General features: G+C 41.1%; 1 protein-coding gene across 2 annotated transcripts in view; it reads left to right on the top strand.

Moving 5' to 3' along the window:
- esrrga (estrogen-related receptor gamma a) overlaps window positions 1-27,725 on the top strand; it is a 144,262-nt gene that overhangs the window by 89,850 nt on the left and 26,687 nt on the right. For both annotated transcript variants that reach the window (XM_087178959.1, XM_023425005.2), the window contains 4 exons: window positions 657-1,081; window positions 8,284-8,400; window positions 19,346-19,456; window positions 22,234-22,416. In XM_087178959.1, the coding sequence (XP_087035085.1) occupies window positions 657-1,081; window positions 8,284-8,400; window positions 19,346-19,456; window positions 22,234-22,416 (836 nt within the window). The remainder of the gene's footprint in view (window positions 1-656; window positions 1,082-8,283; window positions 8,401-19,345; window positions 19,457-22,233; window positions 22,417-27,725) is intronic.

Genomic DNA, 27,725 nt, shown 5'->3' with positions numbered 1-27,725 from the left:
TGTGTGTGTGTGTGTGTGAGCACCCTTGTATGTGTGAGGCTGTCTTTGGGATGATTGAGCAGCAGAGAGGCTGCTTACTGATTACCTTCATGTAGAACAAACTGCTATTGACTGGAGAGTGACGGATGACCATCGGCCCTGAGCATGTGTTTGTGTAACTGTGAGGTACTATAGATGCTTCTCTGCTACTCTCTCTTACACATGGTTTCATTAATGAACCATAATCTTTTCTTTTTTGTATTTAACTCTCTTACTATCTTTATTACTTCCCCCTTTCTTTCTCTTATCATTTCTCTTAAAAAGCAGAATAACAAATCTGACAGATGGATTTGTGTGTACGTGCGTGTGTGTGTGTGTGTGTGTGTGTGTGTGTGTGTTTGGCATTTATAGAACTTACTTGGCCCCTTGAAAATATATAAAACCATCATAGAAAGTGAAAGTGAGGAAATACGAAAAATGATTGCTATGATTCGTCTTTCAAAAATAGAATTTCTTTTGCTGAACACAGCCTTAACTGTATCCTCTCTTCTCCTCAAGCTCTGCCTTTGCTCTAACTCTTCTCTCTCATGATTTTCCTCTATAAATATCTATTTACATGTTCTTGTAATACTGTTCTTCCTCGTCTTCTTCTATTTGTTCCTGTCTCAATCCTTCAGGCTTCTCTGCAGAATGTCCAGTAAGGAGCGCCACCTTGAGTCCAACTGTCCGTCCTCTTATATAAAGACTGAGCCGTCTAGTCCTGCCTCCCTGACTGACAGTCTAAACCATCACTCCCCCGGTGGCTCCAGTGACGCCTCAGGCTCATATTCGTCCACGATGAACGGCCACCCCAACGGCTTAGACTCCCCGAGCCTTTACGGCTCCAACGCAGGGCCCCTGGGTCCTGCTGGCGGCCCTGGATCGAAGCGTTACGATGACTGTTCGTCAACTATTGGGGAAGAGTCACAGATTAAGTGCGAGTACATGCTGAATTCGATGCCCAAGAGGCTGTGTCTGGTGTGCGGGGACATTGCGTCAGGGTACCACTATGGAGTGGCATCCTGTGAGGCCTGCAAGGCCTTCTTCAAACGCACCATTCAAGGTTGGCTTCCATTTTGACTTTGTGTCTGTAATTATCTCTCTGTTTGTATGTCTACATTTCTGTTTTGTCTCTTACTGTATCAGCTCCATCATCACAGGTTTGGTTCCATCTCGTCACTTGTCTCTTTCTGTTTTACTTTAGCCCTGTTTCAGTGGCTCCGTTTGTCAAACTGATGTAACACATAATGTGGATGTCTCTGTTGTTTTAGTTTCGTTAAAAACTGTAGACATTATGATGAGTTGTGATCTATTTGATGTTGAACTGACTCAGTGACAGATCTTAAAGACTGTCCACAAAAGTTCTGTTGTTATTTCAATTTGATTTCTTCCAAATTTGCATTTAGGAAGCTATGAAAGTACATGACAGGTCATAAATACATCACAGCAAAAGAACACATCAGGTTGGCTTAGGAGAGTGCAAGGAGGAGGTTAAAGGTGAAGATAGTGTTCTTTATATTGAAATAAATGTGCTCCTTAAAAAGGCAGAACCTTTGAGAAAGATATTGCACACAGCACCTAAAACATAAAGTATGGGGTTTTTTTTCAAATTAAATGCACAGGCACTCACATAATGCACTCCCCCACACATGCACATACACCTGAGCCACTATACTAGATCCAGGACATAGGATAAAAGCCCCGGGCCAGATGTGAACCCAGATTTTTATGTGGCACATGTCTCCTCCTCTGTCCGCTAAGTGAGCCACCGGGACACCCACCAGAGTCTATTTTCTTACTCTCCTTCACCAATCCAATCAGGCACATACATACAGACAAACTCCCAGACACGCCCCCTTTCACCTTCAACCTTGACCTCTTTGTCATCAACAGCAAAAAGTAATTTCCAGGTGGTGTTTGCATTTCTAGATCTACCTGCTTATGCCTCACAGGAAGAGTGTTAGCCATAAGCCTGTTGTCTCGGAGATAACATAGTGTCAGAGGAAGGCCAGAGGTCATGTCTGCAGGGTCAAGAGTTCAGTTTAGGGGTAGAGGAGAGAAGGGATAGACCAGTAATCCACATGATGAGAAGAGTACCAGGAATTAGGCTCAGTAATCCCTTGCTCGTCTCTTGTTAGGGTTAGAAGTAGTTCAGGAAGTGGACAGGTATTTGGACTATGCTCTTCAGATTTTGTGGATATTCAGTTAATGCTCGACTCACAGCTTGATCCCCATTATATCCTTCATTTACCCTTGTAGACACAGTATAGGTCAGTCTTACAGACAACCAATTAGCCATAAAGCAAGCCAGGTAGTCAGCTTTGTTCACTGATCCCTACAGTGCAACAATAAGTCTCCTTTCCTAGATTCACACGACTTATACAATATGTGGACTATTATTGATAGTGTATGTAGTTTCACAAATGTAGCACTTTTGCCAAATGTACAACTTTTTTTTGTTTTATACACATACTAGATTGTTTTCCTCTATAATGAAACAACATTAAGGGAGATGGGCAGTGATAATCTATATTTTTGTTAATGCAAATAATTTCCATGAAAAAAAAAACTGTGTTAATCAGCCTCTCAATACTGAGCTCTGAGCCAGGACAATCTTTCAAAGGACAGAAGAAACGTATATACCTTGGTTTGAATGAGTTTATAGCATGTTATATAATACACATATTATTTTCTTATAATAGCTAGATACCGTATGTTTTTGGCAAACATTTGTGGAATACTTTCAGTCATTGCGTTGGTGCTCCAGCAAGTATTTGGCAGCAAGAGAGTGTATGGACTGTAGAAATGACCTAAAGAAAACGACATTGCCTGTGTTGATCATACAGAAAGTAAGCTACATCAAGGATTGGCTATATAGACGATACTTGTTGGTGCGATCAATTTACTGTTGGCCCAGGTTGTTTCATGGCATTTGTTGACAATAAGAAAACAATAGAATATAACCTGAAAGCACTTGTAGGTGTGGGAAATGAGAGAATGGATTTTTTTCCATTTTAGGGCCACCAAAGTGTGTAGTTGATCAGCAAGTGATACACATTTGAAGGCTTTGTGTTTGAGTAATAATCTTTTATGATTTCATTTTTTAGATAATTAATAGGGCCCATCACTCAGCAGGACAGCCCACCTGTCAGTCAGCGCAATAACCAAGCGTCCAGTCAGCCAGCCAGCCGCCATCGATCCATTGAGTCAGTCAGTCAGTCAGTCATATCGGACAGGATTCATCTATCTGCCTTTCCATCCATCCACCTATCTGTCGCTGCTTTCTTTTGCCTCCGATAAGCAGCTTTCTCAGTAAAGCCCCAGAGAGAGCGAGAGAGAGACAGGGAGATGTGAAAGGGGGGGTGGAAGTCTTACATCCACGAGATGGTCACCACTACCTAGAGATGACCGGTATGTGTTTATTATGGGATGAGATCAGAACACGGTGAAATCCTGACAAAGAGATTGGAGCGCACACATACAGAGATAAAGGTAGAGACACACACGCACAAACACAAACTCACAGAAGCACAGTCCCTCATAGACACCAGCACTCTTGAGCAGACAGTTACATAGATGACCTTGTAGTCTCTCTTTGTATAGATTTAACCCCCAATGTGTCATTGCTGCAGTGTCTAATAGTTGACCAATTCCAGATGTCTCATTTCATTTAGAGGGCTTGTTAAAGGTGACACAGGTGAGGAGACAGTTACAAATTAAATACAACACCTCAGCAAACATATAGATATGATGCCTCTTCGGAGTTTGACCTTGAATAGATTAAAAGCAATGCACTGTCACCCATGTCTGTATTTGTAATCCCCTGGTCTCCTTTAGTGGACATGTTGCAGATCAGGAAGGCCAGAGTTAGAAGTTATGGGTCAAGACTTTGGCAACACAAGTGAGAGGACAGTTGTCATGAAAGGCTTCGATGAAATACAGCAGTTTGATGAGGCATAGCATGTACAGTATAACCCTCCAGTGGAATATACTGATAAATCTAAAAGGAGAATACAACCCAATTTAAAAATTCACCATTATTTTACATTCTTGATCAAAATCAACATTTAGAAATTCAACTCTGCTAGATGGTTATTAAAAAATTATTAATAGTACATCAGCAATTTCCATAACTTCAGTGGACACAAATTTATAGAGAATATCTACTATAGTAAAGCATTATTAGGAAAAAATCTCAGTGCTTTTTTAATCAGTGTTTGTGCTACAGTACCACTGTTTGGATGCAGACTGAACAGTCTTGGAACAAATGGGTCATGACATTATCTTTGGCTGCCACACCAGCCAAACTCATCCACGGACAGTGAGGATGTGTGTTAGCCTATGTGTCTGTGTGTGGGCTTGTGCTCATCCAAATGTAAATGAGTGCAGGTTATGTGTATGTCTCTGCACATACGCTTGTGTTTATGTGCGGTTGTGAGTTAGTTTGTGTATCTTGGCTGGAAAGCAAAGCCAGCCTCAGATGGGCAGCAGCAGACATATTGGTATGTTTCAACCCATTAGCCAATAAAACCGCAGGTAATCACCAAAAAAACACCTCCAGCTGGACAGGGAGGAGAGCATGGGGTGGGAGAGGAGAGGAGAGGAGAGGAGAGGAGAAGAGAGGAGAGGATAGGAGAGGATAGGAGAGGATAAACCCCCTTATGATAAACAATAATTTGAGACAAGGAATGACAAAAAGAAGGAAAAGGGTGGGGGGTGGAGTGAATTGGGCACATGCATGTAGAAAGGAATTAGTGGTATGTGTGTGTTGGTGTGTGAGTGCATGTGTGTCGCAGCATGGAGGAAGTGGCTCTGGCAGCTGCTGTTTTTGTGGCGTCAGTCCAGCGACACCTGACAACCTGCATCTATCACTCCCTTATTGAGAGAGAGGGATAAAGGGGAGTGAGGAGGAGGGCAAAGTGTGGGATAGGGAGGGATAGGGCGATGAAATGGGAAGAGAGAGGCAGCAAGAGTGAAGGAGAAAAGTGGGGGAGAGCAGCAAAGAGGATGATGGGATAGATGGTAGCGGTGTAGAGCAAAGGAACAACTGAAAGGTGAAGTGAAAATGGCAGGGGGGATGGTCAAACAAGTCCATATGAGAGTTCTGTTTATACTGCCTAAAAGAAAATAAACAAGTTTCTCAATAGTTAAACAATGTTAAATATACAAATACATATTTTCATATTTGTATATTTTTATATAGAATGGTAAAGTCCTGAGCTAAGTTATACCATGTCACTTTATGACCACCTTTGCCCTCTACCTGTATTTTGTGTTGCTCTCTAGTGGAAACTGTCTTCTGAAAAAGCCAAGGTACCAAGAAAGGGAAGCGAATAGGAGGGAGATGCTGAGTTTATGTCAAGACAGAAGAGTCAGTGTTGTAACTTCAGGAGAGGCACGAGAGGACGGCAGCCAAAGCACACACATAAACATTCTTATTATACAGTCTGTACAATGGTGGTCCATTGTCATGCAGCAGGTGGACATACACACACATCTCAAAGGAGATTGCAAGGGATTTGAGGCCCTCATATATCCCCCCTCACTCACACCAACACACACATACAAACCCACACATTATACATAGGAGGACCTCTCCACTCTAAGCCCACCCCAGTGCACAATAAGACACATAAAGATAGAAATAAAGACAGAGAGAGAGATAGATGACATTCTGATATAAACCCTTTTTACTAATTCCTACCCTATACCCCTACTCTAAAACAGGACGCTTATGTCCAAGCATGTAAAGAGTAAAGAGCCAGATGACAGGAGGTTATATATTCCAATATCACACCTTTATACTGGCCTGTAACATATGCCTACAGCACCTACTGCCTTTCTGAATATGTACAGTCTGTAATATCAAGTATGTTTTACACAAATATGCTTGTATTAAAGTCCGCCAGTCAAGGTAATAATTACTGAGTTGGGGTGCTATAAATTTTCAGTTTCACAAATACTGTTGTTTCTGTCAGGGGGATCAGTTTAATCAGCAAATAATATCTATTATTATTATTGCTTGTTGTTGTCCACCTCCACAGTAGCACTCAGAATTTGAAGCTTTTAACATATTTTTTTCTCACTGAAGGTTTAACACTTTTAGGCTCAGTGCTGCCAGGCCTGTAAGTGGCTTTTTACAGCAGTTATCCATTTTGCAGCGCTTGCCTGTTTAGCCTTGCACTAATAAGCCCTTTGACTGACTACCCATTAACCGACACAGATTCTGTCATGGCATTAGCGCATTTAGCCTTAGTGCTAGGTAAGTGTCTGTCTTAATTGCGGAATTAATTCACTCCTCTATCATCCATGTGTAAAGGTTGGGTGTAAGCTAACTAGTCCCATTAGTAGTGTCCATTAGACTGTATGGGTTCCCCCAGCACTTAGCATGTTTAGCCTTTACTTTAACTAATAAGTTCGATAAATGAGCATCTTGTTACCCATTAAGAAGTGTTTGTGCATTTAGCCTTTTCCCAAGCTAACTAGCCCCCTTAATCAGCCCAGTAATGAGAAGCATCCTCTCCACAGCAGCAGTCAATAGTGATCACTGTTTACTCTGTTTCAGTGGGAGATGCATTGGTTTTCTTGGGTACTGTAGTTTTCAGCTGGGCACCGAGGGGATGAGAAATAAGGGTTTTATGGTTCACATCGCAATACAGTCCAGACAAGATAAATAAACCCTCCTGAACAAAGAAACCTGTTGGAGTAAATTTGTAACAGTTTAAACAAATCTATAAGTGTGCTTTGCTTTGACCTGCATGGAGGCAAATTAATACTGTAAGTGGAGGATAAATGAGCAGAACTGGAGGAGAGTCAAGCTGAAAATGAGAAAACAAAAAAGGAACAATAAAAGAAGAGGGAAACAAGAGGCACAGTCGATGGTCAAGAAGAGGTATCATTTAGACTTAGAGTAAAATACAGAGGGTTTAAAATTTGTATAAGCAAAGGGCATGACAATATAGAGGTAGAAAGATTAAGAAAAAGATATGGAACAGTGGCGATTGCTCTAAGACTGCAAGGGAAGCTCAGCTTCCCCTAAAATGTCAACAAAATAAGTGGTCAAATATGTACTGTTGTGTGTACATTTCATTGACTAAATATGCGCTAGAACACGTTCATCTTTTGTTCAGAATCAGCTACTTATCACAGGTAACCGACACGACTTCTTCACATTCATCCCTGTAGCGCCACAGTGCTTTACACAGCGTAGACGCCGAGCGTCTCCTGACTTCAACGGGGAAGCAAAGAGTGGGTTGTTCCACTGCAGCGAAACTAGACGGTCATTGGATAAATGCTGGGCTTTGTCCCGCCCATCGGACGCTCAGCGTCTCTGGGGGTCTATGGGACAGTGGGCTGGCCCGGACGCTCGGCTTCTGCATGATGATTGGATGATCTTTCTGAGGCTGAGTCCCTTTTTGATTGACAGCGAAATGAGCGAATCAGCGATCTTGAAGTATAAGCATCTACCGGAGCATTTTGCAAGTTTTTCATTCCGTTGTTCGGAGTTGATCTGGAGACGTTACTGATCTTCAGCGACTTTGTCTTTGTTAAAAACGACTAGCGTTGTGTTTGGCGACTCTCTTCTGTCACTCTGCGAATTTACATATAAATAAACGGACACATTTTATGATGTAGGCCGAAAATGAGCTTCCCCTCCTTATAAGACCAGCAGCCGCCACTGATATGGAAGTATAGTAAAAGAGAGGAGAACAGAAGAAAGATGATAAAAACGTTGAATATATTGCAGTAATATGCTAATTAGGAAGTAAGTTACCTACAACACAGAAAAAAAGAAATAGTGAGGCAGCTGACAATTAAGGGTAAAAGTGGTATTAGCCTCTAACACACTTAGGTGTTGTCTTTGTTGGCCAGGGTTGTGAAGTTAATGGACTTACATCAGCTAATAATCTTAGCCTAAATTCTACACTGGAGTCTTCCCGAGAGCAAACTGCAGCTAGTCACGCAACCTCACCTTGCTGTAGCCAAGACACATGCACATCATCTTCATAGACACATAGATTAAGGTAGCAAAGTCAATATTCATAAAGGATTATTTTTATATTTTACAGTACGTGTGCCCAAATCTATCTTTTTTTTTTTTTTCTGATTCATTTAATTAAACCATGTGTTATATTTTTGTCTTCAGGCAGCAGGATTTGCTGAGTACTGCTATCAAACAGGTTGTTTGCCCATGTGTCTGTTGATGTATCTATCTGAAATGAAACCTCTCTCTCTGTCTTCTTCCAACATGTCTACATGCCACAGGCAACATTGAGTACAGCTGTCCAGCCACCAACGAATGTGAGATCACCAAGAGGAGACGCAAGTCGTGCCAGGCCTGCCGCTTCATGAAGTGTCTGACTGTGGGCATGCTGAGGGAGGGTAAGGGAAAAGGTCTCTTACTTATCTTTCTCTGTTAACTGTGCTACATGTAGCATTTCAAAGCCTATTGTTATTGTTCAGTTAATGGAGGCCAGTGCTGATAAGATTAGCATCTTCTACCAGCCTCAATACAGCTTTTTGCGTCATCTGCCAATGTGTTAAATTTCCAAGTGATCTGCTAGATTGATCTATGACACACAGATATATTGTTTTAGAGGATGGCTGCAGTTTCTCTTCATGACACAAGTAGGATTAATGTGAGAGCTACAGAAAGCAATTAAAAACTGCTAATTCTAGTTCAAGATTAAATAAATTTACATTTGAAACACACAAGAACAAACAATGCCTTAGATACAACATTAACATTAACTTTACATTAATTTAACCAAGGTATTATATCAAAGTATGACAGCGATTTATTGATGTTGAATAATGCTACATGTAGCACTTCAAAGAAATTGTTAATACTCCTTTTGCACAGTATAGTGTAATCTATTTCTATCTGCATCAGGTGCTTCTTGTTGCCTTCTCACTTCCCTGTCCATCTTGCCACTTTCACTCTTTTTCATCCTCATGCTGTCTGTTCACAGCTGTTTCTCTCTTTTATCTGACTCCCTTTTCTGTCTTCTTATCTCGCCATTGCTTAACATTGATTTACATTCTTCTCTTCTTTCCCTGTGTATGTTCACCTTTCACTTCCACATACACAAGTTACACACAATAGTTTCTGAGGCCACGTAGCCTACACAAACACAAACACCCGCTTCCTGACACTGATTCCATTCTCGGTTTACTTCACCTAAATGAGGTAAAGATAGAAATTACAAGATAATTGCGACACTCACACTAACGCAGTTGTTCAGTGGTGGAGGGTAAAAAAAAAAAAACAAGACATATTATCTTCCCCCACACCACTTTGATTAAATACACTCACTCACTCATTTTTGCACTCCCTCGTTGCCTCTGTCTCTTTCTCTCCCTCTTGTCTTCCCACCTCTGACCTTTCTACTCCCACTGCACTTCCAACGATGAAAGGAGGGAGAGGAGTGGCGAGGGGGTAAGACTAGGGCCGATAGAGAGAAAGAGGCATAGTCAGAGGGGGAAGGTGGGGGAAAGCTAGGGGGAGGGAGGAGGGGAGGGAGAAGAGATTGATTTATAGGAGCAGAGGAGAGGGACCAGGGGAGGATGAGAGGCAGGGGGAGGATGGTTGAATGAAGCAGAAAGTGTGTAAGAGAGAGAAAGGAGAAGAGAGGAGGGTCAAGGTTGTAATTGATGGGAGACCTGGCCTACGCCCCCTTCCTTACAGTGGTCAGGGAGCGTGCCTCTGCCGACGCCTGCCAGCCCTCCCTCCATCCATTCCTGTCTTCATCTCTCTCTCCAATTCTCCCACTCAGTATTATTGTATTGTGTTAAATGCATTGTATTGTCCCACTTCTCTTATGCCTTCCATCCGTCCATTCTCCTCTACACTTCACCGTTGTCTGTATCCCATTGGCAACATGACAGCTGCCCATACCTCCAGCTTCACATCCACTCAAACGTCATTATAGGACCCGAGCAATAGATAACATAACAATGGGATCTACATGAAAATCTGTGCAAAGTATGGTCTTCAACAAAAAGATTTTCTTTATTTTACACCAACTTAAACTACACAAACATTCTCAAAAATCTAATGACTGAAATTCAAACTAAAACTAATTTTATTATAGTAAAAGGTTCAAATGAAATGAGATCAAACTTTTTCATTTGGCTGGAGCTTATCAGTGTCTTTCTTTCAATTTTTCAAGCAACAAAATGCTTCAAAAGGGAAGGCAATGTTAAGAAAACCTTTCACCATGAGCCTTACAGCTTCAGACACACAAACACACATACTGACACAAAATTCATATATATCTTCCCCCATCACTACCTCCAACAATCTAGATTCCACTTCACTGCAAAAGCATGCTCACCTCTCTGTCTGTCTCTGTCTCTCTCTCTCTGTTTACACACACGCACATACACACATTACCAACAAGCTGCTGTTGTAGCACTTGTGCTCCCGGTTGATCTGACATAGGCAGAACCTATGTCTCATCTCCTGTTTTGTCTCGTGTATAAGTGTGTGGCCACAAACACACACACACACGTGTAAGTGCATGTATTATTGGCAGCTCAAACAGTCTCGCAGTTCACACAGCTTAGAGTGCAACTTCCTACTCAACACAGAAACCACATCGCCCTTGTCGATAAACAAAGATGTCATTGACAAGGGACTATATTTGTTTTTACTGATCATTTCCTTTTAATGCAACACTTTTAAACACATTTGTACCTAGATTTTGTTTAGCTCTCAATGATGAAGAAGCTTAGACAGACAATGGAAAATAGAACAAGAGAGTGTGTGTGTGTGTGTGTGTGTGTGTGTGTGTGTGTGTGTGTGTGTGTGTGTGTGTGTCCACCATGTAGCTGAGGGATATGTGTTTGCGTGTTTCTGTCCTGAGAAGGCAAACAAATAGCGGCCTTTTGTTGCCACTGCTTCCATGCTCCACATACATATATCATGCATACACACACACACACACATGCACACACACATACACCTAGGCCCTACATATATATACATCAATGTGACAGACCACAGCCACCCCATTTGTTGTGCTTGGTGTGAATTTAATACAGGGGGTCCCTCTCTACATATGAATAAGGGTCATTTGGAAAATTGATACATCCATTTTCTTATATTTTTTCATTTTCAGTCCTTTTGAACCCATGGGAAATTTGAAATAGATCAACAGCTATATAAAAGAGCTAAACATAGTTCTTCACCTTTGCTTTATTCTGCTGGAGGTGTATAAATGTAGGCTATGTATGTATACATTTCTTGTCATTTTTAAAGAGCTAGTGAATGCTGTGGATACACTAAATATATAATAAATAATACTGATATTGTCCCTTACTTGTAAGTCGCTGTGGATAAGAGCTTCTTCTGCCAAATGTAAATGTAAATGTAAATTTCCTCAAAAATCACCTTGAATTATTAACACAAATCAGAAAAAAAATTCACATTGCTAAAATATAAAAGAAGATTAGGTTAAGATATTTGTGTTTTGTTGGCAAAGAAGGTGAGGAGACATTATTTACAAAAATGTTTATTTACCAAATACATTATTTTGGTTCATCATGTTGAACGACATACAATAACATACATCTTTGTAAAGAGCAATGTATAATACGACTAACGCCGTTGTTATACTAAACTGTTATTACTCTGAACTAACAGTCAACAACAACCACATTTAAGACTATCGTGTTTCGTGCTGACCGTCTGGGTGTAAGCATCGTTGCAGCGGAACTGAATAGATGATAATGGTAAGTGGCTAGATCAGTTAGCATCAGAGCTAACTGTGCTTGTCAGGGGCTAGCTCACGGGAGAAAGGTGAAGATAAAGTGGGAAGGGGTGGAGATGAAGTGTGGTGGATGAAGTGTGGTGGATGACATGAGTTGCGCGTGTGTGTGTGTGTGTATGTGTGTGTGTGTGTGTGTGCGCGTGCTGTAGTTTACCCCTTAGGGCAAGATCTGCCTCAAATTAGCTTTGTCGCCCTGGGAGACAGAGAGGGTGAGACGAAGAGCAAGTGAGGCAGCAAGAAGTGTGTGTTTGTGTGTGTGTGAAGAGAGAGAGGGGAGAACAAGAGGCCAGAGGGTCAGTAAACCAACTCAGAGTGGAGCCGTTTCTTTACACGTTCTCTTAAACACACACCTGATCATGTGAATACACACACACGCTCAACCTCGTCTGTGTGGAATATTGGATTTTCTCACCCTCTACTGTGAGGAGGAGAGGAGAGGAGAGGAGAGGAGTAAATAAGCAGGGGGTAAACTGAAGGAAGAAACGAACATGGGGCACCCACCCACCAATATGTAGCAGCTAATTTCTGGAGCAAGGCAATTAAAAGGCCTGACTATATTATGAGAACTTCCCCTCTGGCAATGGCTGTCTGTCCATTTTTAATGAGGTCATAATGATGCGTCAGCTAAAGACCGAAAGGTCACAGGGGCGGGGCTAAAATCTGCCACGAAAGAGAGGAGGGGGGAGTGAGAGAACAGTGGTATAATTGCAGGTAAAAGATTTTATGAAAAATAATGAAACAGAAGAAAGATTAAACGTGAAAATGCATTTATTTATTTGACAAGTTAAAAAAACATAAACAAGCGAAAGTAATAACTCTATAGCTGTCACAGTTCGATTTATATACAAATGGCAGGGCAAGACATACATAATATATTCAACATCAGTACTAATTCGTGGAAATGTCATGTACAGAATACAAAACACAGATCAGACATTTGAACATGAAAGGCTTTGGCAGAGTCACACAGTCCAGGAGCCAGCAATATTCAGTATGCATGTTTACTCTACATATGGTCATATTGACAGATTTGCTCCCTTACAACAGAGCAGCTTTGATGATGGCACGTCTGATGAATCGTGGTTAAACAGACAGAATGTGTCGCATCCAAAACCAAAGCCTCCATCTCTGTAATGCCATAAACGGCCAGCTGGATTCAGATGGTAGACTACTAGAGAGAAAAATCCATGGACTGCAAATATAGACCTTGGCACATTGCCCCACACACGCACACACACACACACACACACACACACACACACACACACACACACACACACACACACAGAAACACTAACAGCTCATGCCAACTTTGGCCGTGCTCCCCATGGCCTCTAAGACCTAATGAGTGAGATCGGGTGGAAGGCCCCAGTCTGTGTGAATGCTGGTGCGTGTGTGTGTGTGTACGTGTGTGTACGTGTGTGTATGTGCGTGTACGTGTGTGTTTGGTGTGTATACACAGCTGGTGGTGTGCGTCATAACTCTCCTTATAGCTCAATGATCCTGACTGTTGGTATCCAATCTCATTGATCCACACATGTGCAGTCATACACCACAATCAAAACGACTGGTAATACACATGTTTACTTACAATATGGAGAGTCAAAATGGATTCATTTCTTTAAACATGAGTAATTAAAAGGGTAAAAAAAAAAACAAGAAGATAAAATGACAAGGAGTGGGTGATTTGGGGGACAATAGATGATAAATGAATAGTAAATGAGGAGAATACAAGAAGAAGAGGAAAAGAGTAAAGAATGAAAGTAGAGGATGACTAGAGGAGGAGAGAGAGGCGAGAGCGAGTGACAGGGAGAGGGGTAGAGACAAGAGGAGAGGTCGGGGAAACAGAGGAGGGGAGCGCCAGACAACTGGTGGCGTCTGGTGTTCCCTCATGGGAAACTTGTAGCTAAATCTGGCCCTGTAGCGTCTGTCCTGAGTGAGTGTGTGTGAGCATTTGTGTGTGAGTGGCATCTGGTTGCATCCCAGCTAGAAAGGAGCGATAATGGAAAAACTGTGACGAGAGATCTGCCTAAGTGGTCCGCTCTTTCACATACACTGTCTTTCTGTTTGTCTGGAGAGGAGAGGAGAGGAGAGGAGAGGAGAGGAGAGGAGAGGAGAGGAGAGGAGAGGAGAGGAAAGGGAATGTGGCAGGAAAAAAACGCATCCAGACACATTCAGATACCACCGATGGGAGGAGTGAGATGGATTATAGTTGTATGTTTTAGTATCTACCTGCTCTAATTAAACTGTCTGGCGGTGGCCGTTTATTTAACAGAAGGTTTTATTTTATAAAATTTTGCTGTTGTTTTCATCAAACTCAGTGTATTCCATAAACATGGCCTTAAAGGAAAAAAAGGCTGTGTGGCAACACTTTTTTAAGGTTCTTGCATGGTCTTACACACATGCCCACATTCACAGAAACACACACACACATTCACACACCAGTGACAGCCACCTGCCTGCTGCCTCAGGCAGTGCTGTTCTGATCTGTTCTGGTCTAAACACACGTCACTGCATGGCACTACACACACTTCTCCTCTTAACCTTCCCCTCCACCACTCTTACATGCTCTCTTTATGTCTTTTTCTTTCTTTAATCTGTTTTGTGTATCTTACTTTTTTAATTCGTGCATACAAACATTTACTGATGTGAAACATTAGGAATCCTGACTCTGTTGATTTGATTTCTTCATATTCTGAAGCAACCACACATTTGTTTCTGCTTTTCATGTGGTTTTATTTGTACTATATAAAACTTATGTTTCTTTCTCTCTTCTTTCTTTTTTCTTGTCTTCCTTACATAGGAACACATGCATACGCACATACAGACATTAGTTTTAAATCTGTCTGTTGTCTTACCCAATTCACTTGCGCATCAGTTCTTAAACCCGCATAGGAAAACCCTTTCTGTTATTACATCAGCACGTTGGTCGAACACACACACACACACACACACACACACAAATACACACACAGAGAAACATAAGGTGAAAACCTGGTCTAAGGTGGAAGCGAGACTTCAACCCTGTTACAACTTCAATTACCATAAAACTGCTCCTCTCTTCCTCTCTCACCTCCGCGCCCTCTCACTGTTTCCTTGTCTGTGCCTCTTTAAATGCTTTCTCCCTCTTGTGCTTTTTGTCATCCCTCTTTCTCTTTTCTGTGATCAAATTTTATTTGCCTTCCTACTGCTGTCTCCACTCTGTCCCACACTTCTCGCCTTCCTTTATTCGCTCATTCTCTTATCATATCATTGACCATCTGAAATCAATCCATCCTTCTTTTCCTCTCTCTTTCCACGCTTGCAGGTTCTCTACTCAAAACCACTTAGGTGTCAAAGGCATTTCACTCGCAATCCTTCAACTCTTCAAGAACACACACACACACACACACACACACAGATACAGAGTGACGCCAGTGTAGTATAAAAATCTATGCTGATGTGATCAGTGCAGATCATGCTGTTGACAGACAGCAATATTACCACTGTAGTAATGATTCACCTTAATCACTGTCACTGTGTGTGTGCGCACCTGTGCGTGTGCATGACTCCATGTCCAGTATGTAAAAACAGTGGTGCAATATTTATAGGAGTGTGAATGATAACAGGTATGGTACGTAACCATTTGTTCAGGTAGAATACATATTATTAACAATGTTATCTAATATAATTTACACGCACTGTGCTCTATTTAACATAAAAGTGTTGCTGCTGTGACATTTGTTTCTGTGTGAGTGTGTAGAAGTAGAAGCAGTAGACTGAGTAGAGGCGGACTGTTAGTTGACATAATAATTAAAACATATAATTGAGGTGTTTAACCTCTGTGGATTTCTTCTTTTCTTTCATGGATCTTTCTTTTTCTCTCATTGTTATATTCCTATCTCATTTCCTTTTATTATCCCTCACTTCATCTCTCCTTTTCTCTCTCATTTCATTTTTTTCTCATTCTCCTTTCTTCTTTTGTTTACTAGCCCATCCATTACTTAACCCCCCTCTCCTCTTATTTCCCAACCTGTATATGCTCCACTCTTTTCTCCTCTGTTCTCTTTTTTCTTCTCTTTCCTATACTATAATCTTCCATTAATGCTTTTTATCATTTCCATCTAAACTTTATTTCTTTCTCTCATCTTTTTAATCCATTTCTTACCCATTCCCTGTTCAGTTATTTTGTTCTTCCTTTGCCTATTTTTTTCCTCTTTACATTTTTTTTTCTGATCCTTACATTTCCTCTCCTCTTCACTTCTCTCCTCTCCTCATTTTTCCCTCTTCTCCTCTCTTACCCATTCTTTATGATTTGAAGGCTCATTTGTTAAAAGGTGTAGAGCACTCTCAGCCTCCCCATAGCCTCTTCCTGTCTCTTTTTTGTGGGCTTTGGAAATATAATTTTCAATTTTTAATTTGATTCATTTAGATTTGATCATTAATCAGCGCTGGGAGAGAGTTAATTTGGTGGAAAATAGATGAGGTAGTTAGAGAGGGCTCTTTATGAAGTGAGCTCAGCACAGCACTGGGTCTTTTAGATATACGGAAAAGAGAAATAGAAAAATTGAGTCTGAGTCTGCAAGTTAGAGTTTGTGTGTGGTAGAGAAAAGGTGTGTGTATGTTTGTTTTGTATGCCAGAGAGACACAAAGTAGAAGAGAAGAAGTCTGCCTCTCTAAAATTGCTGTACATTGGATCTTTAAACATCAATAAATCGCTATCATATTCATGTTATTGAGTAAACAACACTGTCACTGAGAAGGCTGTCAACCTCTTCCAGACTCAGTGTTGTGTTTTTTTACATTGAAAATCCAGTGAATTGCTTTATTGCAGAAAGTCTAAATGCACAGATAAGGGAGAGGGCTGTTCTTTCAACATTTGACAGAAAAGAATCTACGAATGCACAAACAGTATCTGAACCATTGGTTTGAGAGAAAAAAGGCTAGAAATTGTCTATAGGTTCATTTTGTAGCAAAATGGCGCATTTAATTTGACAGTGGTATAATTACATTTACAAAAACTACATGTATCTCTCCTGCTCAGTTATGTGTGTTTCAAGTAGTTTCATTACACCCCAAAACACTTTTTTCCCACTTCTGATTTAATTGCAGAGACCAATTCTGTAGAAATACGTTTTATTGCCTCACCAATGACAGTAAAAAAAAAAAGATAGATAGACACTGTCATTGTTTCCATGTTTTTACCTAAATTCTGCTAGATGTCTATTACTGTTCCAGAATCTAACTAAACCAATCATTTTCAACAACACTATATGGATGTGAATTAATATAGTTTATAGCTCCATTTATTGCCCATGACCCTCTCTTTCATTCAGTCTTTATTCATCGTCCCCATCTAAATGTCTACCTTTTGCCTTGCCTCTGTGGTCCTCTACCTTTTCTAACTCTTTCTGCTTTCTCTCTGTCTCTGTCTCCTTTTCTGACCAGCCACTGACCCAGGTAGTGACTGAGCAAGCTGCTTGTTAGGGCTTACCCAAACACAACATGAGTGTGTGGGTTAGAGAAACATAGACGGCGTGTAAATGTGTGTGTGTGTGTGTGTGTGTGTGTGTGTGTGTGTGTGTGTGTGTGTGTGTGTGTGTGTGTGTGAGAAAAGGAGAGAGCAGAGAATGTGTGTGAGTGGGTTTGTACCCCCTGATGTTAAGAGTTTCTTGACCGTTTGCTGACACTAGCCCCCCCACTGTACCTGGACTGTCAGCCCTTCTGTCTACCTATCTCCATCTCAAGCGCACACACACACACACACACACACACACAGACACAGGCACACACACCCATGCACACACACACAGATGCTTGTCATGTTCAGTTCACTGAGCAGAATGCCTCTTGTGTTAGTTTGAGGTTTCTAAATGAAAAATGTAGATACTCATGTGACTGTAAGATACTTTGAATTAAAGCAGCCACCAAAATGTACATATGTATAAAACGTAAATAAAACAAGCAAACAGATGCAGTTATAACCACGTCTAAATGCTTCCTGATGCCCAAACATGCTCCCTGACATGTTTTTTTCTTTGTTGTGAAAATCTTTCTGTAAAATCTCGTAGGTGTGTTGTCCTGAACATGGTCAGCACATTTTTGAGAGGATTTACATCTTTGTGTGAGGAGATCTCCCTCTTGCTCTCTCACTCCTTTTGCCCTCCCCTCCCTCTTTTTCTTTCTATCTATATATTTAAATCAAATCCTCAATCAGTGGTGCTGTTGGAGTTAATACTGTTTTTCGTTTAACTTCATATTATTGTAGTGTAGTCAGTAACTGAGCTTATTGTCAACAACATCTCAAAAATATTGCTTTGCATACTGTTGTTTAAACCAACACCATTCAGATTGCAGATCAGTTACTCACTTGCTTGTTAACTTAATCATCTGCAATTACAGTAGCTTTAAATCTTCAATAACAGTAAATTCCAATTCCATACTTCAAAATACCTTTTCTTTCCCTCTCACCTCTACTTCTCAGATCACTCACTCAAGCAGCATGCCCGATATTAGGATACATTTTTAATTCTCAGACAGTCTGTTGACAAAGTTGCTATAGGTGGTGTTCTTGGTGTCTGTTCAGCATTGGTGGTTTTCACTGGTTGTATTAATTCCCCATTCACTTGTATTTATCTCAATAACGCCATTGCTGCTGCTGCTGCTGCTGCTGCTGGGGCTAATTTACATGATACCCATTAACACTAGTTAACATAAATCAGCCTGAAACCTTATTTTATTTATTGTACAAAAAGTAAAATTAACACTTAAATTACATGAAGTAGGAGGGACAGCTCTCTCTGCAGCCATTTTGCATCCCTTCCACAAATTATGTTATTCATTTCTGAATGTTATATACAACATAATAGCCTTGGTTCATTTTGAAACATTTGACAGCCCTCTTACATTCTCCTCCTCTCCTCCTCCAGGGTACATGACACCTCTGTCTTCCTTATCCATCTTTAAGTGGTAACCACGGTAACATCCAATCCCCTAAGAGATAGGCCTAATTAAATTAGGAGTCCTTTGTGTCAATTAATTAACGAGACAGAGAGAGACAGAGATTGGGCAAGAGACAGGAAAAGAGTCAGAAACCCAGAGAGACAAAGTGAGTGAGAGAGAGAGAGAGAGAGAGGAGGGAGAGAGAAAGAGAGAGAGAGGAGCGAGAGAGAAAGAGAGAGAGAGGAGGGAGAGAGAGAGAGAGAGAGGCCTTTTACCCTTTTACTCAGATAGTGTCCCTATAAATTTGTCTTGTTGTAGAATAAAAGAGGCAAGTGAGTTTAGCAAGCTTGACAGTAACATAAAAGTGCCTGCATGCATAACAGACACACACATACACACATGCATGCACTGCTGAAACAGCACAATTATCACCACTTCACACTCATATGTCATGTAACCTTCCTCCGTTCCACACTCTTTCTCTTCATTTCCGTGCTCCCTTTTTATAGTTCTTGCATACCAACAGATTTGTTGATTTTCTTGTCTTGTTTTTAAGTAGTCAAAAAGGTCAAAGACTCAAAGTGTTGTGCACAATGTGTTGACGCATACTTCTTCTCTGTCATTTTTTACAGGTGTTCGTCTGGACAGGGTTCGTGGTGGGAGACAGAAGTATAAACGCCGGATAGATGCGGACAACAGCCCATACCTGAACCCACAGCTGGCTCTACCCCCCAAGAAGCCATGTAAGAACACACACAAACAAACGCACTCTGACTGGTAACAGTATCTGTAATAACCCTTTTCTGTTTGAAGATAAGCAATGATTCTTTAGGGCAGGAATTTGCATACCATCCTCAGGACACTGTAACTCATACTCGTATTCATGCGCTAGATATATGACAACAGTGTCTGACACTGTGTGCAGAGGGAACAATGAGCAACAACAGGAAATATTCCAGTTCAAGCATATTGTATCACTATGTACTCGCTGTGTTCATGTAATATACTGGAGTCGTTGTTTAGAGACCAGAAGTACAAAGGGCTACCTTTCCATTACTTGCTATCCTAATGGAGACAGTTGGACAATATGTTAAAATGTTGAAACACACACACAGGGACACACAAACACACACACATAAATAGACACAAGGTAGTGAGAAGCCCATCTGTTTGGGACTAAGTTTATCTCCCTGTCTCTACTGCTACCAGTTTGGGGTCATAACATTTTATAAGTGTAATATTTCACTATAAAGGTACTCATTTAGCTCCGGCTGGATTGGCTGCATTTTTTTTTTTAAAGAATAAAACCATCGCCAGAGACTGATGATTGAAAAATTAACAAGGGAGAGAGTGAGAGTGTGACTTAGAGAGAGCAAAAGAGAGAGAGAGAGAGAGAGAGAGAGAGAGAGAGAGAGAGAGAGAGAGAGCGCCAGTGACTGAACTTAAATGAGAAGGAGAAAGAGAGAGAGACAGAGAAGGGGAGGAAGGGAGAGAGAGAGGAAAGGAGGGGGACCAGCCAGAAACCTAATCCGGATTAAATCCAATCTGGCAAGCACATCAAACTAGAGTTAGCTCTCTAGCTAACCGTCTGCTCACACACACAAACACACACACACACACACACACACACACACACACACACACACACACGCAGTGCAGATTGAGCAGTGTTTAGCAGCTTGGTCCCCAAAGCCCATTTTGCTTAAAGCTGGAGCATATTCTGCTTTAGGCCAATATGCTGAATGGCTGCACAACAGCTTACTGGGACTTCTGCACTACTAATCATTGAAATGATGGGATAATGTGAGTGTGTGTACACACTATGTGTGTAGAAATATTTAACTCTGTAGGCCTATCATTACTTTTATCAAGCATTTGTCGCATTTTGGAGAGTACATTAAATCACCAGTTACCACTTCAAATGCTTATTCCTTCCCATTAAATCCATTTGTTAATTTACATTATTTATGACCACAAATCTCTCTAGAAACAACAAACTACACTTGAAAAATATATAGAGTTTGACATAGACTTCCTACATCTCTCTTTTTCTTTCTCTCTCACACACAGTCAATACACAGAAGATCTCTCTGTCCCTCTGTCCCTCTCTCAGATACACGCACATAGCCTATCTATCTGTAGCCCAATCCCTAGCCTCAGCGTCCCCATTGATTGTGTGAGAGCAGAACAATAGCCCAGGGTTTGGAAATGGGCTTCCATTGATTCTAATTAGGGAAACATTAAATAAGATTTACCCACAGATACTGCAGTGTGACTGGGATTGGTTGGGCCCATGCGAGAGGGAGACGAGTGGAAAGAATATATACATACGCGTGTGTGTGTGTGTGTGTATGTGTAACAGAATTGGGGGCGGAGAGTGCTAGATCAATACATAACTCATCCCCCCAACTCTGTTTCACTCCCTTTTGCTGTTTATCCCTATCTAGCTGTCACTCTCTCGACTCTTCCTGTCTGTCTTTTACAATCTGTCCACGGCTCTATTTCTACCTGTCTCTCTCCTCCCATTTTGTCATTGCTTATCCCTCTCTTTTTCTTCTCCTCTATCCCTCAGTCCTCTCTTGCTCTTCTATCCTCTGTTATTATTCCCATGCTTGATTAGTCAGTGGATTAATTTGGAAGCAGGGTATCAGTCTGTTACTAATGGGCCATAGAGATCTCATCACCACATGTCACTATTACCAGCTGAGCTGTTTGGCTTTCAGTATTATCTTTTCCTTCTGTGTGTATCAGCGAAGCTTCTTAAGGCTGTGATACAAAATACAACACTTTGGGAAACCTGAATTACCAGCAGTAATCGCCTTTAATCACACCTTGGAGTATCTCCTAATCTGGAACCATTTCAATCATTTTTTGATCTTTTGTCAAGTGCATTTTCATGTTTAGTCCTGCCAAATTACCGGTATCAAATTATCCAATTACCTTGTGCTGGATTGTTGAAAATTCCACAAGACATTACAAGACATTGTAATCAAGCATCTTCTCATTAGATCTTATTCCCATTGCATATTTTTATGACATTTTTATAAAACTGACTTTTAAAATTCACTTTGCAGTTAATGTCAAAATTGGACTTTTTTGACTTATATACATTACTTTTGAAGTTATTTTAAAGTTAATGTGTTGTTTGACAATTTATATTTTAAGGTTTTTCAGAGATCCTAACAAGATTCTTCCAACTGTTTCTTCGTGTTTGTATGCAATATACATGAAATGTACACGCTGTATAATAGACAGTATACTGAATGCACTGTGTGTTCAATTTATGCAATATATGCGTTTCTTTCTTTTTGTCCAATGTCAGCTGCTTTTTTGCAACATGAGGAAATACCCCTAGACATATGTGTTACCTTGCAGGCCATGTTGTCAGGGACTTATGACATATACAGTACCTTTCACATTTTTGCACCAGATTGGTGTGGAACAGCTTGGAGCCTAATACGGCAAAAATTCACCATCTCTCTGTCTCTGTGTCTTTCTCCTTGTCTGGTGGTCATGTCAGTTGCCTTTGGCTGCCTTGCAGATAATAAAATCGTCTCTCACCTGCTGGTGGCCGAGCCAGAGAAGATTTACGCCATGCCTGATCCAACAGTACCAGACAGCGACATCAAGGCCCTGACTACGCTTTGTGACCTGGCGGACAGAGAGCTGGTGGTCAACATCGGCTGGGCCAAACATATCCCAGGTAGGAAAAAAAAATTGCTGAACCCTGACTTTCACACTGAACCTAACCTTACTCCATGTTGAGACCATATCACACACACAGAAGGCAGTATAGGAGATTTCCCATATAGACATACAGTATAGACACACAAACATCTGCTGTGTGAATTGGCAGAGAAGAGGTATGAGGTTGGAATGAGCCACTGCAGATGCAGTTCAGGCACACTTACATAATGTATACACAAATGCACCTGGTGCTGAGGTGCGACCTTTCACCCTAATCCTTGCACACAGACAGTTTGAACCATTTTTTCCTCCAACTGACCAACCACATACCCTCACTGCTATCATACTGCCCCCCCCCACATGAGTGTTAATTCAAATTTTTGTGTGGCAACAAAATTAACATAGTATTTAAGATAACTTTACAGCAGAAAGTGTATGTCTTGATATATGTAATAACCGTTGATGTCTTATTTAGTCCATAGTGCATCAGTGTCCTACAGGTTCATCACTACAACAGAAGAATCTAATCTAATCATCTTAAAACAACCCCCCTTTCTGTCTTAATCTATTCAAAATTAGACCTGGACTACAAGAACAGAAAATTAGAATAAATTCCGAGCAAAATAAGAAAACGACAAATGACAAATGCATATACCCATAGAAGCTCAAACAAAGAGGAAGACAGGGAGCAAGATGAGAGGAAGAGATGAAAAAATGATCTGAGTTTGGTTTTAGTAAGGGTTCCTGCTGTGACAGCAGAGAGGAGGGACAAGCAGTGTCTCAGATTAACACAGATTAGCACAAAGGTTAGTGTCATTGTCGATGGAATTACCCCCTGTTGCAACTGCTCAAACAGTATAGGGGGTTGTAAGAGTATAGGGGGAAATACCAGATGAGAGACATAAATACCACTCACTCACGCTGCATAAATCTATAACAATAAAGTCAATGAAGTTGGATAGCAGGGTCTCCAGATGATATGTATTATATCATATCAATAAATGTGAAAATAAAAGAAGAGAAAGAGAAAAAACAGATAAAGAGATAGAGAGAAAGAGAGATGGGAATATACATAGCTTCTTGTTAGTATATTGATCTATCTGCTGCTATATGGACAGTAAGCACACATATATATTGATCCATATACCAAGTATAGCTCTTTGAATATTTATTTTTCTCTTTCAAAACAACATATAACCTCATTCCAATACTATCTCATTTCCTCTAATCTCTCTGTGACCCCTTTTCTCCTTTTTTGCTTTCTCTTATAATCCATTTACCTCTTCCCCCTCTCTCTCCTCACCTCTGGGACGTACCTACAGTATATAACACACATAAACAAAGAAAACGCACAGACACACACATAATATACACACCAACATACACATGATATAAATTGAATCTTTTGTTTGGCATTGGGTTTGCCTTTTCTCTTGCTCACTACTTTTACTGGTGAGTGGACTGAGTTAGCCAGGTTATGTGTTGGGCTGAGTGTGTGCGTGTTTTGTGTGTGAGTGTGTGTATGTGCAGCTTTCTGTGTGGAGGGAGCGAAGCGCAACGATTGCTCGGCGGAGGAGAGAAGATGGCGTGATTAGATGAACGAGAAAGGCAATCCACTGCTCACAGAGAAAAGATAGAACTCTTCATCTTCCAAGAATGTGTGTGTGTGTGTGTGTGTGTGTGTGTGTGTGTGTGTGTGTGTGTGTGTGTGCGTGCGTGTGTGTGTGCGCGTGTGTGTGTGTGAGATGTGAACACCTTATGAAATCCTCACTGTTTACAACACTGAACAATGATCTAATACTCACACACAAACACACACACACACATACAATGTACACACACAAGTGATCTACTGTTCACTCAGGGTGGAAAGGATTGTCAGAAAGAAATACGACTCCTAAACATTCTTTATCAGCCTCTTACAAAAACACACACACACACACACACACACACACACAAAAGGCAAACAGAAAAGAGTCTACAATGACTTAAGTCTTGAATAGAACAGAACCGAATAGACCTGTTAACCTTTTTGCAGCCGTCTTGTTTCACATCTTGTCAAGTGTGTGTGTGCGTGTGTGTGTGTGTGTGTGTGTGTGTGTGTGTGTGTGTGTGTGTGTGTGTGAAGACTATGTGCACAGTTTACATGCGAACACACACGCACACGTCTTGCTCGCTATGGTACAGTAATTTTTTTAATCAAATTGATGGAGAGAGACAGAGAGACAAAGAGAAAAAAGAGGCAAAGAGAGGAGAGGTGAAGCCAATTTATGCTTCATGATATGGCTGTGCAGCGCTGCATACACACACACACACACACACACACACACAGCGCAAACGCGCACACACAGGCTGCTAACAGTGGTAACAACGTGTCAAGGCGAGCGCCAGGCAGCTAATTTGAAGTCATTAGATGTCTGCCGTACTGGCAACAATTTGTTACGCTCACACACGCACAAACACACACACAAAAACACATCACATACACACACTGAGTTAAGAGCCGTCTGCGGATAGCGAGGAGGCTAAATTGTAAACTAATTTAAACATCACTCAGCGTTAGAGAGGCTGCCTGCAAGACAGGCCCCCGGATAACAAGGCTAGGGTACGTGTGTGTGCATGTCTGTGTGTGTGTTGCTAGTCATGTTTGCCACACAGAGTCGCCCAACCTTAGAGACTTGTGACAACACACACACACACACACACACACACAGACATACACACAGATACACAGAAATCTCTTTGATTGGTTCTTTTATTCTAAAGCCCTGTCTGTTTATGTGTGTGTACACGCTCATTTCCATACTGATATGGCCTATATGCAAACATTTGATGTGTCATTAGGAGAGGAAAATTAGGTTTCAGACACAGTGTGTGTCTCTTGATATCCCACAAGGAATGGGACACAATCACACACATACACCTCACACATGCACATGTGTGTTTGAAACACATGTAAATGCATGCAAACACAGAAACACAAGAATTAGAAGCATTTTTGCTGACTCAAACTGTGGGCAACACATAGACAAGTGATCCCATACATACACACTTGTTTACATGCAGAATTTATACAATATGTGAGCAGTAAAGGGTCAGACTCTGAAAACTGTGGGTATGTGGAAATGTCATAGGAGTTGTTAGGGTTTGTAAGGCCTAAACATCCAATAATATGGATCATTTTAATAGCACTCAAAGAGACAACTCTAGTTGCATATTAGGCTGCATGTCATATGTGTGTGTGTGTGTGTGTGTGTGTGTGTGTGTGTGTGTGTGTGTGTGTGTGTGTGGGTGAGTGGGTGTGTGTGTGGGTGGGTGTGGGTGTGTTTGAAGGAGGACCGAGGAGCAGTCAGGTGAGAGGAGGAGGAGATGAACAGCAAATATTTAAACAGGAGCGAATGAGAGAGTGAATTAAAAGAAAGGCCATTCAAAATGAGCCATTTATCTGTCTGTAGAATTAGTCTCTCTCTCTCTCTCTCTCTCTCTCTCTCTCTCTCTGTCTTTCTCTCTCTCTCTCTCTCAATAATAACTAAATGACTACCGGGTACTCATGCTAGCAGCTCTTATCTAGACTCGCAGACACAAAGGGAAAGACAGACAGGCGAGCACTTGACTTGACGAAAGAGCAGAATGAACGAACAAATGAATGAATCAACGAATGAGAGCCAGAACCTATAACACAGTCTATTTTACCAGAGCCAGGGGCCTTGCCATTAGTGCTTTTTTACAACCCCTCCCCCATTCTTTCTTTATTCAAGAAAGAAATTGCTCTCAGGCCACCCCCCGCTTCCCCTCTACTATTCTCTTGCTTCCCTATCTCTTCTTACTTGGTCTTTCTTTTCTAACAGTCTTTCTCCCTTTCTTTCTTCGCTCCCCTTTCAATTTTGACACTCAGGATAAGCGGTCTATGTGTCGGCAGCAACGTGGTATGATTGAGCTGTAAAAATGGGGAAGGGAGGTGGAAGGGGGCTGCTGTCTGACCATTCATTTAATCGGTCTTTATGGAGATATGGAAGAAGGGGTTTGGTTGGTGGTGGTGATGGGATAGTAGGTGAAGAGGAAAGTCCTCTTGCCTCATGTTCTGCATGCATCCATTTTTCTGGTCTCATTCACTCAATTATTAGTCTGTCTCTTTATCATTTCCTCTTCTCTTTCTTCCTCTTCCTCTTTGTATGGATTTGGGGATGAGGATGGGGGTCTCGATGATTGGTAACCTCTGTCTCATGTCAGTGATTGCAGTTGTTGGCACAAACTTCCTCTCTGCTTCTGTCATGGGTTTTCTTTTTTTTTGGGAACATTGAAAACATGCTGAAAGTGTGTTTCCACTGTTTTAGTTTAGTGCTGCTGTGAACAGCCCACTTCCTGTTTTGCATCATGTAACACAATGCAATATTCAGTCAAGTGGCCTTTAGGGATGGCTAGTCTTCTCCAAACAGCAATAAAGACTTTAATGGGCAGCGATTTTGTAGTTTATGGAAATTTGACTTGTTTATGATCATGGGATAAGATTGAGACATGATTAAATTGGGAGGGCACTTCCTACAGCCCAGATATTTAAAACATATTTTAAAACACCTCATGAGGAAATAATGCTTTTGCCAAAGCGTCTCTCTTCCTTTTTCCAGGCAGTTGCACAAGGAAGGATCTAAGTGTCTTCCTAGTCAGGAGGAAACCACAACAAGTACTATTGGAAACTCTTCTGTTTAGTTATTTAATACTACAATTGGAGTTCCTCAAGGCTCAATCTTAGGTCCCATTTTTTTTCTACTAATAACAAAGAGAGTGCTGAATGTTATCCAAGTATTGCACAATTAAAAAAATTTGAAGTAACTTCACATCTTACTCTGCATCAATATGCTTAGGCTTCATAATGAACTCTTTGTATTGGTCAACAAAAGTAATGCTAAGTGCCCTAACTGTGGCTGTATGTTCAATGAGAAGTTTTTTTCTTTAGTCTGTTATTTACTTTACAATTTAATGGTTAATACATAATAGTTGATTCTTATACAGATAGAGAGTTGTGATTCTAATTATGTATTATTTCATTACATCCCTTATCTGCATGTGAAGGAAAATGACAGGCAAAAAGAGTTGAAGGAGAATGGCGAGTTGTAGGATGAGGTTCAAAACAAAACGTACAAGGGTGAAGGGAGAGAACCTCAGTATAACCTAGATACTCCCAGAGAGCCTTTAACACAATACTATTCTGACCTGATGGCTAAATATCCACCACCTCTTCAACCTCTCTTCTGACCTCTCTCTGTCTCTCTCTCTACCTCTGTCTCTCCCTCCTTTTCGTCCTCTCTCTGACCTAACCCCCCCCCC

The sequence above is a fragment of the Seriola lalandi genome, unplaced genomic scaffold, assembly GCF_002814215.2.
Source record: "Seriola lalandi dorsalis isolate HSWRI2012SDOR001 ecotype SW California unplaced genomic scaffold, Sedor1 jcf7180002054763, whole genome shotgun sequence".
NCBI lineage: Eukaryota > Metazoa > Chordata > Actinopteri > Carangiformes > Carangidae > Seriola > Seriola lalandi.
The sequence above is the reverse complement of the archived record's forward strand: the minus strand, read 5'-3'. Positions and strand labels throughout refer to the sequence as shown.